The sequence below is a fragment of the Grammomys surdaster genome, unplaced genomic scaffold, assembly GCF_004785775.1.
Source record: "Grammomys surdaster isolate TR1022 unplaced genomic scaffold, NIH_TR_1.0 138, whole genome shotgun sequence".
NCBI lineage: Eukaryota > Metazoa > Chordata > Mammalia > Rodentia > Muridae > Grammomys > Grammomys surdaster.
Window position 1 is genome coordinate 7609834 of NW_021604596.1, and position 17857 is coordinate 7627690.

A 17857-nucleotide genomic window follows, 5' to 3' on the forward strand; every position below is an offset into this window, starting at 1 on the left:
TCTATTTCTGTCCATTCACCTCCAAATTTCATTTTGTCATTGTTTTAGAAATTCTCCATTGTGTAAATATAAACTGTTCTTCAATTGAGGGATATCTAGGTTTACCCCAATTTCTGGCTATTATAAATAAAGCTGCAATGAAAATGGTTGAGCCTGTGGTATGACAGAGTCTCCTTTGCATATGTGCTCAACAGTTGTGTAGCTGGGTCTCGGGATGGATTTATCCCCAGTGTTCTGAGAAGCCATCATATTGGTCTCCATAGTGACTATACTAGGTTGAACTCTCACTAGCAGAGAAGGAGTGCTCCCCTTACAAAACATCCAAGATATCTGAGAGATTATTTACTTTTTTTAAATTGAAAAATCATTTTTTTCAAAATATATTCTCATCATAATGTTTCCCTTCTTCATCTCCTCCTAGATCCTCACATCTCCTACATTTCCTTTTTGGTGAGCTTTTCAGTGACTACGATTCCTATGTTGCTTAATAATAGACATTGTCACGTTGTTTAGTTCACAAATTAATGTTGACACTAATTTGACAAAATCAACTACTATGGTGACTATGGCATAAACATAATTTTAAAACTTCAAAACAGTCTATGTTTTTAACACAGAAATACCCTTCAGAAAGTTCAAATTTTATGAACACGCCTTGGACTGTTTCTGTTATTTCCATAACTTCATCATCTTTTATAATTCTTCAAAGAACTCATCTAAAATGACTAGCCCAAAGGGTCACGCTATGTGAATTTTAGTGAAGAGTAATTTGAAGATGTATTATAGTGATTACATATCAGCAGAGATTAATATGTATTTATGATTAGATTTTTTTCTGAAGAAGGTGAGCCATGGGTACAAACTCTTGGAGCAGAAAATAAACCATTTCGCATATTCTTGATGAAGAGACAGCACCTACTACTCCCATGTGGCATGTGACACCATGACAAATAAATTACTTTTGCTAAAAGCATTAAGGATTTATTTGCATGAAGGATTAATGGCTGCTAGTTAAACTGTGGAAGCACTAGCATACAACAAATGACACTGAGGGTAGGAAGCTGAGGGACAATCTTGGTTTATCAATTTATCTTTCTTACAGTTGCCTGCTGCACCCATACAGGAAATGTTCACTTTCCCAAATAGCCCAAGATTTACATTGAATATCAAAAATTTAGGTAAATCATAATTCTGGTGGATTTTGTTCTTTGTCTCTACTCAGAAGGGAGATGGATCATAAAGGTCATATTGGTTTCTATAATATTTATGTTATGGTAAATACTGAAATCCATATGGTAAAGTTTGCATAGCATGAAATTAAAAATAATGTATACTTTAAAATTCACTGTCAATATAAACGTTGAGTGTTATGAATTGTTACACTTACTTTTGCCCCTACTGTAATACAAAATTCACTATAGTTATATAAATAATAAATGTACTTTGAATAAAGATAACATTTTACTAAGTGCAATTAAGAAAATGAGTTTTTATTTTCCCATCCATGGACTCCATTTTGCTGGCTTTGAATTTTCACCCAAGATAAATTTTATAAATTTTCTCATAGACTTTTGTGCACGCAAGAGTCCAGCATTGTTTTCTCACTTTCTGGGACTTTGGTAGGTAACCATTTGCGAGTTTCTCTTGTCAGTACTGACACACAATCCAGGCATGGTGCTGCAGTTGCATACTCTGTCTCTATCAGTTTGGCAAACCTGACTTTTACATTGTGTGTCTCGCCTTCATGGCAGCACGACTTCAACAGAAACAACTGCAGTTTGCTTCTGTTCTTGACAGTCAGATGTAGACTCTCTTCTGATTCACCGTTATTTTCACCATTAGATATGGTGTAAAGTTATACCAAATTGCTATACAGCTCAATCTAACAAATGTTTCAAACTAACATTTTTCAAATTTTTTTCACTTTACATTTAGTATTAATTCTTTTTATTGGTTTTTTATTTATTTATGTTTCAAATGTTATCCCCCTTCCTAGTTTCCCCTCCAAAAACTCCTCATGCCCTTCCCCATACCCCTCCTTCTATGAGGATGCTCCCCTACTCACCCACCCACTCCTGCCTCATTCCCCTGGCATTCGCCTACACTGGGCCATCCAGCTTTCACAGGAAGAAGGACCTCTCCTCCCACTGATGCCAGACAAGGCTATCCTCTGCCACATATAAAGCTGATACCATGGGTCCCTCCATGTGTACTCTTTGGTTGGTGGTTTAGTCCCTGGGAGCTTTGGGGGGGTTGTTTGATATTGCTGTTCTTCCTCTGGGTTGCAAACCCAGCTCCTTCAGTCCTTCCCCTAACTCCTCCACTGTGGTCCCCATGCTCAGTCTGATGGTTAGCTAGATGAATCCACATCTGTTTTGGCCAGGCTTTGGCATAGCCTGTCATGAGTCAGCTATACTAAACTTCTGTCAGCAAGCACTTCTTGGCATCAGCAATAGTTTCTGGGTTTGGTGTCTGCAGGTGAGATGGATCCCTAAGTGTGGAGTCTCTGGATGGCCTTTCCTTCAATCTCTGCCCCAATCTTTGTCCTTGCATTTCTTTTATGCAGGGGAAATTCTGTATTAATATTTTTGAGGTGGGTGGGTGGCCCTATCCCTCAACTGGGTGCCATGCCTATCCAATGGATATGGTCTCTAAAGGCTCTGTCTCCCCTTTGTTGGGTATTTCGGCTAATGTCATCCCTGTTGGTTCCTGGGAACTTCTTGGGTTCCTGGCATCTGGAACTTTCTAATGGCTACTTCCATTTCCCCCTCTCCCACTGCTGCACACCTCCTTTCACATTTCTGACCCTCTGTTCTTTTTGCAGGGTCCCTGTCTCCTCTCACACCTGATCCTGCCCCCTTTCCTCCTTGGCCTCCTCTCTCCCTCCCAGATCCCTCCCAGGCCCCTCCCTCCCTCTACATCTCATGGTTATGTCCTTCCCTTGTCTGAGTAGGGCTGAACCATCCACACTTTAGTCTTCCTTCTTCTAAGGTTTCATGTGGTCTGTGAGGTGCATTGTGGGTATTCTGAGCTTTTATGGCTAATATCTACTTATCAGTGAGTACCTACTATGTGCGTTCTCTTTTGACTGGATTACCTCACTCAGGATGTTATTTTCTAGTTAGACCCATTTACTTGCAAATTTCATGAAGTCATTGTTTTTAATAGCTGAGTACTGTAAATGTACCACATTTTCTGTATCCATTCCTCTGTTGAGGAACATCTGGGTTCTCTATGCCATAGTTTCCTTCTCTGTAAAATAGACTGAAAAGTAAATCAATTAATCTACGTAGTATATAATTCCTAGAGCGTAGTAAGTTTTAAGTATCCTAGATCAAATCAATGGCTATGAGATAGACTTCACAGCTGCTATGCATGCTGGCTTCTGCCCTTAGTCACACATTTTCTCACCCAATGGAGTGTGTTCTCTGATCTTACTCCATATTCCAAATCTCACAACTAGGAAACAATACTAAAGTGTTACAGGGAAGAGAATACAATGGCTGACTTGTGTGGCTTCCAGCCTGTCACTTGTCAGTTCTGTGATGAAATGTACATCTGAGGGTGCAAGGGGATCAACTGTAAGTCAGTCTGTATCAGACAGCACACCCATGCTTTGCTCTGCTATGTTGTTTTCTTACCAGCTCCCTTAATCTCATCCCCTGGGAACATGCCTTCAATAAATCACATTCAAAGGAACCATTTCTCTACCTCTATGTCCAAGAGCCTGATGTGATATCATAAATACTCACTGAAGTTCTTACCATTATGGCGCCCAGTGTTCTGATCTATGAGCAGACGAAGTTCTCCATCATTTTGGTGGTGCCCCGTGGATGCACCTCGCAAGTCCCAAAGTTCTCCATACATATGTATTTTCAAGCTAAAATCTTCACAGTTTTATAAGGATACCCAGTAATAATTCCTGACCATATTCCAAAACACAAAATTTATACTACTGATACAGAGTTGGACTGTATAAGTTTACCAGTGCATTGTGGGAAATGTTGATTGGATGCTTTTTAATGTGAAGTTCAAAGCCTAAATTGAACCTGTGCTGCTAACTCTTGCACTCTGTGGAGTAAATGCTGGGCCCAGACCTGTCATCATTTAGAGTTCACCATAAATAATTTCAAAACCCCTTAGCAAAGCAAGAAATTTGGGTTGTGTTTTTAAAAGAGAAACCAGTGACCTTTACATCTAGACACAGAGCTCCTGGGATACAAGTGGCATCTATAGTGTGAAACATTCTGCAGAGAAAATAAAAATAGCTGCTGTCACCTAATTGGTGTAGTGGCACAAAACCCTGAGCCTGGAATTCACTAGCTTGGAGCTTTTTAACTTGTGTATCACAACAGATGGCAACTCGCCACTGCTTCTGTTATAAATATTCCTTCCTTATCTTCCATTTTGCTAATTTTGTTTTTAATTATGTGCATATAACATTTTATTTTGTCTTGGTGACATTATAATTTTAAAGTAGACTTCTAATTCTTTTGACTTTAGGCAACAAGCATAATAAAATTACATGTCTTAAAACCTTAAAGAGAATTACTAGTTTGTTCTGTTTAGCAGAGGTAACTAAATGCAATGTGACAATGAGTTTGCTTTGTATTAGGATAATTTTATTCCTAAAGCAAGTGACAACTTCTCTCTTAAATTCCTTAAAACATGTTTTAAAATATCTTGATTCTCTTGGGATTAGTAACAAATAGGACACCTTTCTTGGCATTTTCCTCTTAGACAATTTACTGCTGTATGTATTTATTGGGAAAAACTTTTGACACTTGAGGAGATTAACTCCCATTGTCCACGGCACAAGATGAATTTCTGTTGTTACAATGTACTAGGCCATTTATTGTGAGCCAGTCCTGCCTTTGTAGAGCAGTTTTTTCATGTTGGACACTCGCCTAAGTGGTTCAGCTCTCCTGGGAATAACCATGTCATACAGCATCACCATCTCATTTTATAAAACCTGAAAGTAAACCATGACACTCAGAATACAATAGGTGATACAATATGGCCTAGTGATAAAAGGTAAATTTTGGGACATCTAGGCAGTTTGGACTTTGCACTGTCACACTGAGGTGTTAGCTGGTTGACTCGTGATCTTCAATGTTGAGGAGACTTAAGGTGATTATGAAAACAAATTGGCCCATGTCTGAAGGATTAACCTTATCTGTATTGTCTCACTTAACCTACTCTGCCTACCTTCAGTTCAGGTTATTAATAACAAGACTAGCACTTTAATAAATTAAGTGTATACTTGTCAAAACTCTGATGGTCAGAAGACAGTTAAAGAGATCTCTGAAATTCTGAACTTTATGAGACTAAAGTCAAAGGCCTTCCTCACTATGACGCTTTCAAACTTGGACACAGTAGGAGAAAGAGGAAGAGTTAAGTGCCAAATGTATAGTGTAAAACTCAAACTAAATTCTTTTAAACACCTTTCCCAGACCTGTACTACATCTCATTATTCCCTAAACACTGTCTTTGTGTAATAATTTCTTACTACCTTGTGGAAGTGTGCATATGTGCGTTCATGTTCAGATAAGTATTCATGAGCCTGTATGATATAGATAGCTGGCATGTTATAGTGTCCTACCTTAAGAACCTTCTGCATTGTTATCTTGAGGCAGGATACTGTCTTAGAGTGGATTCATCAAATAGACTAGGCTGAATAAGCAGGAAGATCCAAGAATATACCTGCCTGTGCCTCCCAAGCTCTGGGATTACAAACCATACCACATCAGTTCTGGTAACCAAACTCATAGCTTTATTCATGGAAGGCAAGCACTGTACTGACAGCTAGCTCCTCAGTCCTACCACTGTGCTTGACCACCAGTGGTCTTTATTACAAAGCCCACCACAAATCTAGTCACCAAAATGGTGCTTATAGATACTCCATTTAACAGTTCAAACTACCAAGCCAAATTCTGAATAAAATAGCAATTAAATCTGTCCAATCAGAGGGACAAAACCAGATCACACATAAGAGTATAAATAACCTGAAATACCTCCAACTTTAATGTCCCTCCAACCTCTAAGAATCCATGTAACTGACTTGAAGCAAATCAAGTCCATGAATACCCTAATAAACTTGGAATGCAAATTAAAATATGAAGCCATCTCATGCTTGTGCTTAAAATTTTAAAAGTTCTCCAAACTGTATTAATATAGTTCAACATAGCTATTTAAATATTCTATAAATATTTATTGTTCAGGTATAGATTAGATATTGTGTTTGAGAAAACTGTGTTGGAAAATGAAGACTGAGGTTTTATTTTTCCAGGAGCACCACGCATGTCTGCAGTGACATTCTCTGTCATAGCAATGATACATGTCAATAAAAAAATAGGTGCTTCTTAGGGATGACTCGGTGGTGGTTAAGAGCACTTCATGTTCTTGCACAGGACTCTAGCTCTGGTCTAATGTCCACAGCAGGCACCTGATAGTTGCCTTTAATTCCAGTTCCAAAGAATTACTTGACCCCTCATGCATTGTATACGTGTGTGTGTGCGTGTGTGTGTGTGTCTAATATATATATATATATATATAATTTAATCACATATCCCTAATTTAAAATACTATTTTTTAATTAGGTTCAGTTGCAAGGAATACTGAAAAATTATCTACAGTTTCTTTTGTGATAGTAATAAGCTAAAATTTCAGTTGCTAGCATCAAATCCATGACAGAAAACACAATCCTAGAAATATTTTTTTAAACTTATCTTTTTGTCACTAACTTATTCTATTTTCATTTTCAAGTATCTTCTCTTAATTAAATCATCACAAGAAGAGGTTGTCAAACTGAGTAATGGAATTAAAGTAAATGTTATAATTAATGAATATTAATCTGCTTATAGTTCATACTTCAGTGAATCAGTAAAAATTAATGCAAAATACAGAAGTTTTGCAAATTATATCATTAAAAACTAAAAGTTATACTTTGGAATAAACCAAGTTCTAGTTATTTGGCAAATATCATTGAATCTCATGTCATAGGACTAAGCAGAAAAGGGTACAGACAAACTGATACTTTTGCTGATACATACCATTACCTGAAATTTCACATACACAATGAAGTTGAAGAGAATATAAAAATAAAGAAAATAAAATAAAGTTGTTAATTTCTGAATCTCCCCTTTAGTGGCTGACAGGAATAGAGAAACTGATTCCTGGGAGGGAGTGTTGTTATTTCTTGGGCCAGTGAACTTTATTGGTACTGTTTGAATTGTGATCTTTCTAAGTTCTTTGACCCAAAGCTTCTCTGTATACACACATTATTAGAAAGAGGAGAAGTTATTTCCCAAATTGCAGCTATATTAGAAAATGCTGAAATGAATCATGTAAGATTGTTCTCTGAAATTGTTTTCAGGGCCTGGAGTATCCTGTGCATGGTTTCATTCTCCACTCAGACATTTTTCCCATCAGTGGCACTAGGGCCATGGGAAATGAGCATCCTTGCCAGTCTGGAAATACCTGTTTACATACCCTGTGCATTTGGAGATTTGTCATTTAAGTAATGATTTTATTTGTCAGGAAACCAAAGAGAAGAGCATCAGCTTTGACATTGAATAAATTGCAGAAAAGTATTGAAGGTTTGTAGTGTGTGAGAGTATAAACTTGGACCTTTAGTTACAAACAAGCAAAGTCTATCTGCGTTTTCACCACCATCAAATTTAAGAGATGAAAATTCTGATGTTCCACTAAATTTAGTTTTAAACTCACTGCTCATTGAGACAATTTTTCCCTGACATGATTTAATTTTAAGAGAAGATATGATAATAGAGTAGTTAGTGGCAAAACAATAAAGTTTTAAAAAATAACTCAAGGATTATTTTTCTTTCACGAAATTGATGTTAGCACATTGGATTGTTAACTTATTAACAATTGCAAACACATAAAAGCAAAGGAAATACCTATATATTCGATCAAGTGGCAGTATATGTCCAGGAAATGGTTTTGTTAAAGATAGTTATGAACTTAATTAAGGTAAGTTTGTTTTAACTAATATCTAAAATGTAAGAAAATTTAAGTTAGCAGCACAATTCATTTGTGTGGTATTTTCATGTCAATATCTGTAGAGAACATAACAGGTATTAGACCTACTAGAACAAAAATTACAAATGCTGTGAGCTGCCATGTTGATGCTGAGAATCAAACCTGAGCTGTCTGGAAGCACCCAGTGCTTTTGAACACTAAGGGCAATCTCTAGTCCCGATTAATTTAGATTCTTTACTACTACATTAAAGTAACATTTGTAGTCAGTGTGATGTGTAGCAGCACATGAGAAGTTCTGTTTGCAGTGCCTTGCAGTATCTGCTTTGCAGTGTTTGCCCCCATCAGCCAGGCTTCTACCTCACACTGCTTTCCTAATCTCTAGTAATGACCTCAACTTCTAGCTCTCCTGGTTTAGATTCCACAAATTGGAGATGTGAGGATGTGCTTGGCTTACTGCGTCTGCTTTGTTTCACTTAACACAATGACTTCCAGTCTTACCCATGTTACCACAGACGGCAGAACTTTATCAGTCAGTGGCGCAATAGTATCCCATTGTATATTCACACTATATACTTTTCCATTTGTTATTTGATGGATACTTAGATTGTTTCCATCTCCCTGCTGTGCCCAATCATCCTTCTCTGAATGGAAGGTATCTCTTCACATTGTTTCATTTCCTGACTTGTGGGTTTGTAAGATCTTATCATTCTAGCTGTCACTATATTTGAGATGTTGCCATTGAGTTTTCCTTGTTGGGTGGAGTTCACATTCCCCCAAATAGCATGTAAGAGTTCATTTTTACTTTCTCCAAAGCCGCATCAGTATCAGGTGCATACAGTACCCATAGAAGGCAGGAGAGTCTAGTCAGGTATGCTGGATGGTGGTGAGCTATGTGTAGCTGTTGAGAATTGAACATAAATCCCATACAAGTACTCTGGTCCCAAAAACTTGTTCTTTTCGATAATTCACCAGAACGTTTTCTCTGTAAAATGCTTGGATGTTTGCATATCTTGGTTTAATAAACATTTGCTGATTTCTACAGCTCATGTAATCATTGTTTATCTGTTTTGCTTATAAGAGGTTTTTTTTAGTTCTTTACATATTATGGCAATAACTTCTTTATAAGATGTATACATTGCAAATATTTCTTCATTTTGTAAGCTGTGCCTAAGTTCTTTTCATTACATGCTTCTCCGCACAAAACGTTTTTAGTCTGATGTATCCCCTGCATCTACTGTTGTCTTTATTTCCCGTCCTCTGCAATCTCAAAACAAGTGAGAGAAAAGTCCATTTCAACTTCCAAGGCATGTTAGAGGAGCTTCAGTGGAGCTTCCTAGACTCAACTAAGACTTCAGTTAACTTACAGTTTGTTATTTTTGGTCATAGGTAACAGAGGGTCTATTTGCCATGTTCTACATATGAATACAAATCATTCCTAATGCTGTTTACCAAAAAGACTGTTCTTTCATGATGCCTGTCCTTAGATTCTATGTTATCATTGGGCTATAAATGTATACATTTATGTCTAGGTTCTCTGTGTTGTCCCCTCATCAGTATATGTGCTGATGTAAATACTATTACTTTTTAGGTATATATATATGTATTGCATTTAAAAAATCAGATCTACAATAGATCATTTGGTTCTTTTGATTCAAGGTGGATTTGGATAATCAGTGAAGTTTTAGTAGTCATGTAAATTTTGTGAATGCTACTATAGATCTCTGATATGTTCATCTGTACTTTGATAGGGATTCTATTGACTTTAGATCATGTTGGGTAATATTGAAGTTCCATCAATATAGATCCTACCAATCCATGAATATGGGATGCATTTCCATTTCTTGGCATCTCTTAGTGTCTTTCATCAGTGTTATAATTCTCAAAGCTAGATTTTTTTTTCACTACGTAGTATGCACTTATTTCTAGGTATTTCATTTTGGTGGCTCCTGTAAATGATATTAAACTCTTAGGTTGTATTTCAAACAATTAATAATTGGTATGTTACAATGCTTAATTAAGTTAGTCTAATGGAGTTTAGGGTAAAATTTGGAGGGAACATTTCTAAATAGAAGATCATATTGTTCATATCCTAACAGAATTTTGTTTCCCTTCCAAATTAAATGTCTGGGAGTTCTGACTGGAGTTCTGTAATTGGGACATCTCTCAGAAACAACAGTTGCTGAAATCATTGTCTTCTTTAAGACTCTGGGGAGAGAGACTTGTTAACTTTAAGCTCTTTTATATAAATAGCTTAATCATAATGAGCTGTTCCTTCTAGATCTAATTCAATTCATTTGGCGTGTTTACCATGAAGATGTGTGTGTGTGTGTGGTGTGTGTGTGTGTGTGTGTGTGTGTGTGTGAGAGAGAGAGAGAGAGAGAGAGAGAGAGAGAGAGAGAGAGAGAGAATGCATGTGTGTGTTTACTATCCAGGAAATCTACTTTAGAGTCTAGAAGCTTGCATTTGGATTGTATGTTAGCATTAAGAATAAGTATTTGGATAAGCTAGAGAGAAGTTGAGATAAAGCACGTACATCAAGTCAAGATCTGGATGGATTAAACCCCTAATGAAGTAGAATAACTCTGAGTTCAGCCTAAAAGGACAGAAAGTGTCCAACAAGAAACCAGGAACTTAAATTTATTAGGAAAATTTGTCTTAACATGTAGTATTTAATATGCAAGAGAGAGATTTAATATTCCTTTTAAAAGCAATTGTTGAAAATGGTAAAATCATGACTTGTCAGTTAGTATCAATATCTTCTGAAATTAAATATGATACTAAAATGTTACTGTTTAATAAATAAATATATATTAGTGTATTTTTAAGAGCCAGACATAGTTAATACATAACAAAGTAGCACACAAAATAAAGACTAAAGCCATAGAGACAATTATGTCTTCTAGTCTCCCTGAATTATTTTATAGTCCTCACACTATTGTGAAAGGAAAGTTTGAAGAGGGATTTTAAGTAAATGTTAATTGACAATAAAAGCCTTAACAGAGAATGTAAACAGAGATCTTAAAAGATGTTTGACTCCACTCAATATTTCTATTTTGGGGACAGGCAGGAAATCTAACCCAGTTTCAGGTGTCAGCTGAGTTATTGTACAGTGTTCTCCTTCTTGTCCTTGGCATTGTGAACTACTTGGCTATGTGAAAAAGAAAACTTAACTGCAGAAATAAAATCAGCATCTTTTAGCCCTGAAATTCCCTTCATTGTGAGGTGTTTAAAGTGCCAACTTTATGCACAAGTGTCCTAGCCTTGAAATAGTTTACAAATCATTGACTCAACAAACACTATTAGTATAAGAACTTGTGATTCGTTAATCAGCTTTTGCTTGCTTATTACTCTTTTCAAATTTCAAATAGTGTCAAAAACTTAAGAAAATTTCAGCAAAATCTTGTGAAATATATAGGTTTGGAATATTAAATTTCTGTAAATTAGGTATGAAAAACAATGAAGTTAGAGGAAGCACATTGTCAGACAGGAGAGGTCCTTGTACTTAGGATCTAATTAGCAAGGTGCATAGCTTACTTATACACCTCGGACCTAATTGTTGTCAGTTCACTTGAATATTTCTAATCATTTCTTCTTTTTAATTAAAAACAGAATCTTCTCATACAGTATATTATGATTTTGGTTACTCTCCCTAAACTCCTCCCAGATCTACCTCACTTCTCTACCTATCCAAAGCTCTACATGTCCTTTCTTCCTCTGTCTTATTGGAATATGTATAGGCATCTGAGAAACAATAATAATAAAATAACAATTATTGAAATAATAATATGATAAAACAAAAACAAACCAGAATAGGACAAAATGAGCAAACAAAAAAAAAGAGCAAAAGAAAAAGCAGAAGAAACACAGATGATAAGACCCACATTCACACACACAGAAAACCCACAAATACAAAATAAAAAACTATAAAATATAAGCAGAAGATATGTAAGGTTAAAAAAAAACAAACTCTAAGGATACCACTGGGTTTCTACTGTATTATCATCTACTACTGGAAATACAACAGCCTGCCCTTAAATTTGGTTTGTATACCCAGAGAACTCATTGGAGAAACCCAAATTTCCCTTTGTGGGCTATGAGCTGTTTCTTTTTTGAGATAGCATCTGGGTATGGGATGGAGTCTTGTGTTCATTCCATTTTTCCTGTCAGTGCTGGGATGCCATCTGGCATGTACCCCTGTTGCTCTTTTGCTGCCACCACAGCTTTCCTGTGTTCATCTACATGTCCATCCTGTCCTGTCTTGAAGGCCCTGTGGTCCCTTGGTGTTCATGAGGTTTTGGCTCCTAAAAATCTTTCTGTCTCCTCTTCTGCAGAGTTCCCTGAGCATTAAGAGAAGGGAGTAAGTGAATACATCCCATTTAAGACTGACACTTCCGAGGTCTCTCACTCTGTCCAGTTGTGGGTCTCAGTATTTGCTCCCATCTACTTCAGGCAGAATCTTTTCTGATGATGGCCGAACAGGATTCTGATCTATATGTATAGCAGAATACTATTAGGCGTGGCTTTACTGCAACATTCTTTTACCAGAACAGTAATGTTTGGTTTTTCCCTAGGTCATGTCCTATCTAGTCTCTGGTTTTTGGCATGGGTCTTATCTAATAGTGTGAACTTTAATTTCAATCTGTTAGTGATTGGTTAATCTGACAACTTTTTGACACTATTGCATTAGCTAATCACCATTGTAGATCATGTGGTTTGTACCTGGTTTACCTTTTTCTTCTCGTAGTGTGCAGAGTACCTTCCAGTAACATGAATATTAGCCAGTAGGGGTAAAGATTCTACACAAGGACCACCTTGACATCTTTCTGTTCCATGACTTATGTAGGTATTATCTACAGCAATGGGGCCTTATCATCAGATTATAGAAAGTAACCAATAGCCTTGGAAATAGCCTGGGTGGATTTGGAGGTTCCATAGGGTCCCTTTGACCAACAACTCATTTAAACATAACCTATTTCCAGCTTGAGGGTTTCATTTAGTGATGAGAGATGTCTACTTGGGTCTTTGTCTCCCTCAGCGTTTTAAATCTACTTGAGCATGTAGAAATATTGGCTCAAGGTCAGGATCCCCATTTTGAAGTTAGTTTTAAAAAGAGAGAGAGAGACAGGAACTGACTTTTAATAATCTATGATAGGAGAAAGAGAGAGCAAAGGGTGATTGAGAGGAAAAAAGAAAAACCATAATGCAAAATAAATATTTCAGTTGTAGATTATAATCACTGGTTGAGTCATTTAAAAACTTAGTTAAGCTGCCTTATCAAACCAGTAACTGCAATCAGGAGGCTATAGAATCTGTTCCTCCAGCTATAACATGCGTGAATTTGAAGCCAGTTGAGATTCCAATGGCTTTGCCTTCAAATTCTAATTACATACCTGACATTTTATCCGTTTGAAGGGTCATGGTTAAGGCTTTGGTTTCACCATCCCCACATCGCCAATGAACTTTGCTCTTTATAATTGTCTAAAACAACACATAAATATATACACTCCCCTAATTGCTCAGTAACTTGAATACAAAACCTTAAATTTTGTCTTCTTCTGTTTATCACGATCAATCTTTCTTCTTAATACTTCTATCATATTTTAATTACATTTATTTTGATTATATTTAGGACTGTGTGTCTGTTTGTGTGTGTATGTTCATGACCATGTAGGTGCCCAAAAGAGGCCAGAGAAGGATTGCAGATCCTCTGGAGCTCAAATTACAGGCAGGTATGATACACCCAACATATATACTAGGAACCTATTTGGGTCAGCATGACAGCAGCAAATGCTGTTTCTTGCAGAGCATCTCTCCATCCCTGCATTCTTTTACCATAGTTTCTACATAATCAGAGGTCCCTGGCTTGTCACTACCATCACCACCACTGTCAATCATAAGCAATGTCTCTTATAACTACTTAAAGCCAGCTTCCTGCGGCTGTGATGTTATGCCCTTGCTTACTCTTCTCCTACTACTAATCTGTGCCACTTCTCCCCTCTTCACTCTGAAGCTGGAGACATTGTTTAAAATATAATCCCCAGTCCAGCTTCAGCTCTACCCCTCTCTCAGTTAAGATATGTTAGTTTTCTTCTTCCTTTCTCTGTCTTTTTTCTTCCCATTCAGTAACCGTTATTCCATTATTTATATATCCTTCATTTTTCTCTATTACATGGATAGCTTCATGAAAACATTATTTTTTTTCTTTTCTCTTTGGAATGGTGCTTTGCCCAAGATGATCCACAGCCAATATATGAGTAACAAATCAGTAAAAACTAAAGTCCAGCTATCAAGAAGTTTGCATAGATCAGTAGGCTTAAGTGCACATCTCCCATGTTTTCCTTTACAGTGGATTCTGCCATCCCTCTATATTCTTTTATAGGTTTGGATAAAATTAACCCATTAAGTTTATGTAGAAGAACAAGGCATTATCTCTTAAACTTTCAACTTTCATGTTAGTTATCACAGTACTGAATATCAAGCATACCTCAGAATTGAAGAGAAAGGGAGTAAAAGCAGAGCATCAGGCCCTCTGTGACCTCTTCCAACAGCCACGAACCAGAGCTGTGCTACAAATAGAATATATTAATATATAAATATATTATTTGTAGATCAAGTATGTATAGCCTTGGATTCAAAGAATGTTTAGCAAAGCCCTTGCTGTTTGAACTTTGTCTGCCAGTTAAGTGATCTGTATCATTCAACAGCTTTTGAAATTCTGTGTGTTTTCAGAGATCATCTATAGCTGGGTCTTCAATGAGTTCCCTTCCTTCGTGGCAGAGGACAGCCGGCGGTTCATATCTCAAGAGACAGGCAACCTCTATATTTCTAAAGTGCAAACATCAGATGTTGGGAGCTACATTTGTCTGGTGAAAAATGCTGTGACGAACGCTCGCGTGCTCAGTCCTCCAACCCCGCTCACGCTGCGAAATGATGGTGAGTTACAGATTTAAAGGATGAGCATTTCATATGCTAAAATCAAGATGTATTCTTGCTGCTTTTCTAAGTACTTGACCAAATAACATCAACTAAAAGGCATCTACCCTATTTATAAATGTATCTCTTTAATCTGAGTTTGTGTATGCCACAGAATAAAATGTTGACATGAGTGATGGGAAATGGCCCAGTGGGTAAAATGTTTGTTGTGCTGTGATTCATGACAATGATTCAAATCCTAAGGACCTATGGCTAAATCCAGTCACAGATTGCCTATAATCCCAACTTCATGATGCAGAGACAAGAACATCTCTGGAGCACGCTACCCAGCCTACCAAACCAGTGAGCCAGGTAAAGCAGACTGCCTTGGAATATAGGTAGAAACTGACGAAGACACATGTCGTCAACCTCTGGCTTCCATACATGCATGCACACTCCCTTACCCCAATACACACATGCACAGACACATGTACACACTCACACACACATGCACACACATACATGTATACACATACACAGACATGGATACAATGGCATTATGGGAAATGAATGATTCACAGAGGATAAATACTGATCATAATGCTACTTAATTATTATAATGAGCACCTGGAAAGGAGATTGATGTGAACTCCATTGTTCTCTTCTTCCTCCTTAGCGTCTGTCTGCAGCATATGTGTATTAACTGTATGAGTTCTATGGGCTCAGTTTTCATTGCATTTGTAGCTCATCTGCCTTCAAATTGAGTATTAAACTTTTAATACTTCATTGTACAATTATAATTGTTATTACTTTTCCAATAATAGGAATAGTTGTAACTTTAACTATTCAGTGCAGCCCAGGCAGGTGTAATGATGCTATAATTATAGGAATTGCCATCTATCCACAGGATCTTCACATTTAAACACCTCATTTGTATTTATAGACATTTACAGTTAGGCATTGCATTAAAAAAGTCAAGTGCTCTATTGTAGTTGATATATGATATGCAGATTGCTCTGCCGTGCAACCAAAATTATCTGTGAAGGCATTATTAAGAAGTGAACTAGAGAATGAGAATTCTGATTGATTTTAAAGTATTAAAAAGTATATTTCAGGACTTTTATAGTTCTTCTGTATGTTTTTTCCCACGAGGCAATCTCCTGTAGCTAAAGCTAGCTCTAAAGTCCTCTTGCTCCCATCTGCCAAGTGCTTTCAGTATATACAACAGCACCCACTTTTAAAATTCTTTTTTAAAAAAATACATACTTTTTGTGGTGATTTGAATGACAATGGCTCCATAGGATCATATATTTTAGTGCTTGTTAACCAAAGAGTGGAACTGTTTGAGAGGTTTACAAAGACTGGGAGGTGTGGCCTTATTGGAGGAGAGGTGGCACTGTGTGTAGGCTTTGAAGTTTCAAAATCCAAGGTCTGCTTAAGACTCCCTCCTCTCTCTCTCTCTCTCTCTCTCTCTCTCTCTCTCTCTCTCTCTCTCTCTCTCTGCCTGTGGATCAAGAATGTAGCTCTGTGCTATGGCTCCAGTGTCATGCATGCTGCCATGTACCCTGACATAATTATAATTTCAGAGGATCAATCCCTCTAATTAATAATTTCTTTTGTAAGACTTGCCGTGGTCATGCATCAACTCACAATAATAGAACCTTGACTAAAACACTTGTGGAATATATTGTTAAGAGTTATGTTCTAATTTAAGAATTTGCTTATCAATATGTATGTGTATATACACATATAAGTTATATATAAACTATGGAATACATAGTAATTAAAAATTCAAGAAGTCAACATATATGTATACACACACACACATATGCAATATATAATAGTAACAACTCTACCAAGTAGATTACCAATGAAATATCGCTCGTAGTCATAAGAAACCCAATATTGTACAGCTGATAAATTTAACCAAAGGCCACACAGATAATGTCACAGATGCAGAGGTAAAAAAATAAGAACAGAAACTAAAATTTCAGTAAGAAGTTACCTGATGTTGTCTTTAATAACTGTGCCCATGTTTTCTATGTTTCTTAATAACCAACTTTGAAAGCTAAAAATGAGACATTTAAAAATCATTACTATAGCAATATGGAATGACTGAGTATTATAAAATTCAGGATACTTAAAATGTTCACTTTAAAAACAAAATTTACTACTAGGCATTGTAACCTGATAGTGAGAGTACCCACAGGTGCGCGACCAAAGACAATGAGTTCCTCTCCCGGAGAATCCATCAGTAGCCAATAGTTCAATAGAGAGTAGAGCTGCATGAACTCTCCCTGATCCATGACTGATGGTTGACAAGCTTACTTAGAAAACAATAGCTCCTGTGTGATCATAATTGAACTGCTGTGTTGTGCCCAGAACATGGCCTTTAGTGAGCCTCCTCCACGTCTTCTGGCACGTACACTCTTTATACCCTCTTCCTCAGCAATCCACAAGCCTCTGAGGCAGTGGGATAACTGTCCTAACCACATAACCATCACTTGTTATTCTCATCACTATAGGCAGTGGTGAGTCTATACACTGCAATGCACTGTGAAGGAATGCTGATCTCATTAGGGCTGAGAGTTACATCTGTCTGTAGCAATTAGAGAGCCATGTCAATTTAGACAGTAGCAATTAGACAGCCATGTCAATTTAAATTAAAAACAGTAGTAAGTTTTCCTCTAGGGAGACTTACTACTCAACAACAAGGTATTGACTGGGTTGACAGCCCAGGCATGAATTTATACTATGGAGCACGTTTCAAAACCAACCGGAGACTACTGTTACCATCACAATTCTCACGCTGCCATTTCACCAGTGAAAATATTTTGCCTGCCCCACTAGTATTATGGTTCTTGAAGTTGAAAATTGTGTAAGATCACTGATGCCATTCCCCAACCCCCCAACAAGCTGCATGTTCTCATGGCCCTTGTTATAT

At 37.0% G+C, this 17857-nt stretch overlaps 1 protein-coding gene across 2 annotated transcripts in view; it reads left to right on the plus strand.

The window, feature by feature from the left end:
• Positions 1–17857, plus strand: part of Cntn5 (contactin 5) — a 1025091-nt gene that overhangs the window by 697920 nt on the left and 309314 nt on the right. For both annotated transcript variants that reach the window (XM_028763352.1, XM_028763353.1), the window contains one exon: positions 14731–14934. In XM_028763352.1, the coding sequence (XP_028619185.1) occupies positions 14731–14934 (204 nt within the window). The remainder of the gene's footprint in view (positions 1–14730; positions 14935–17857) is intronic.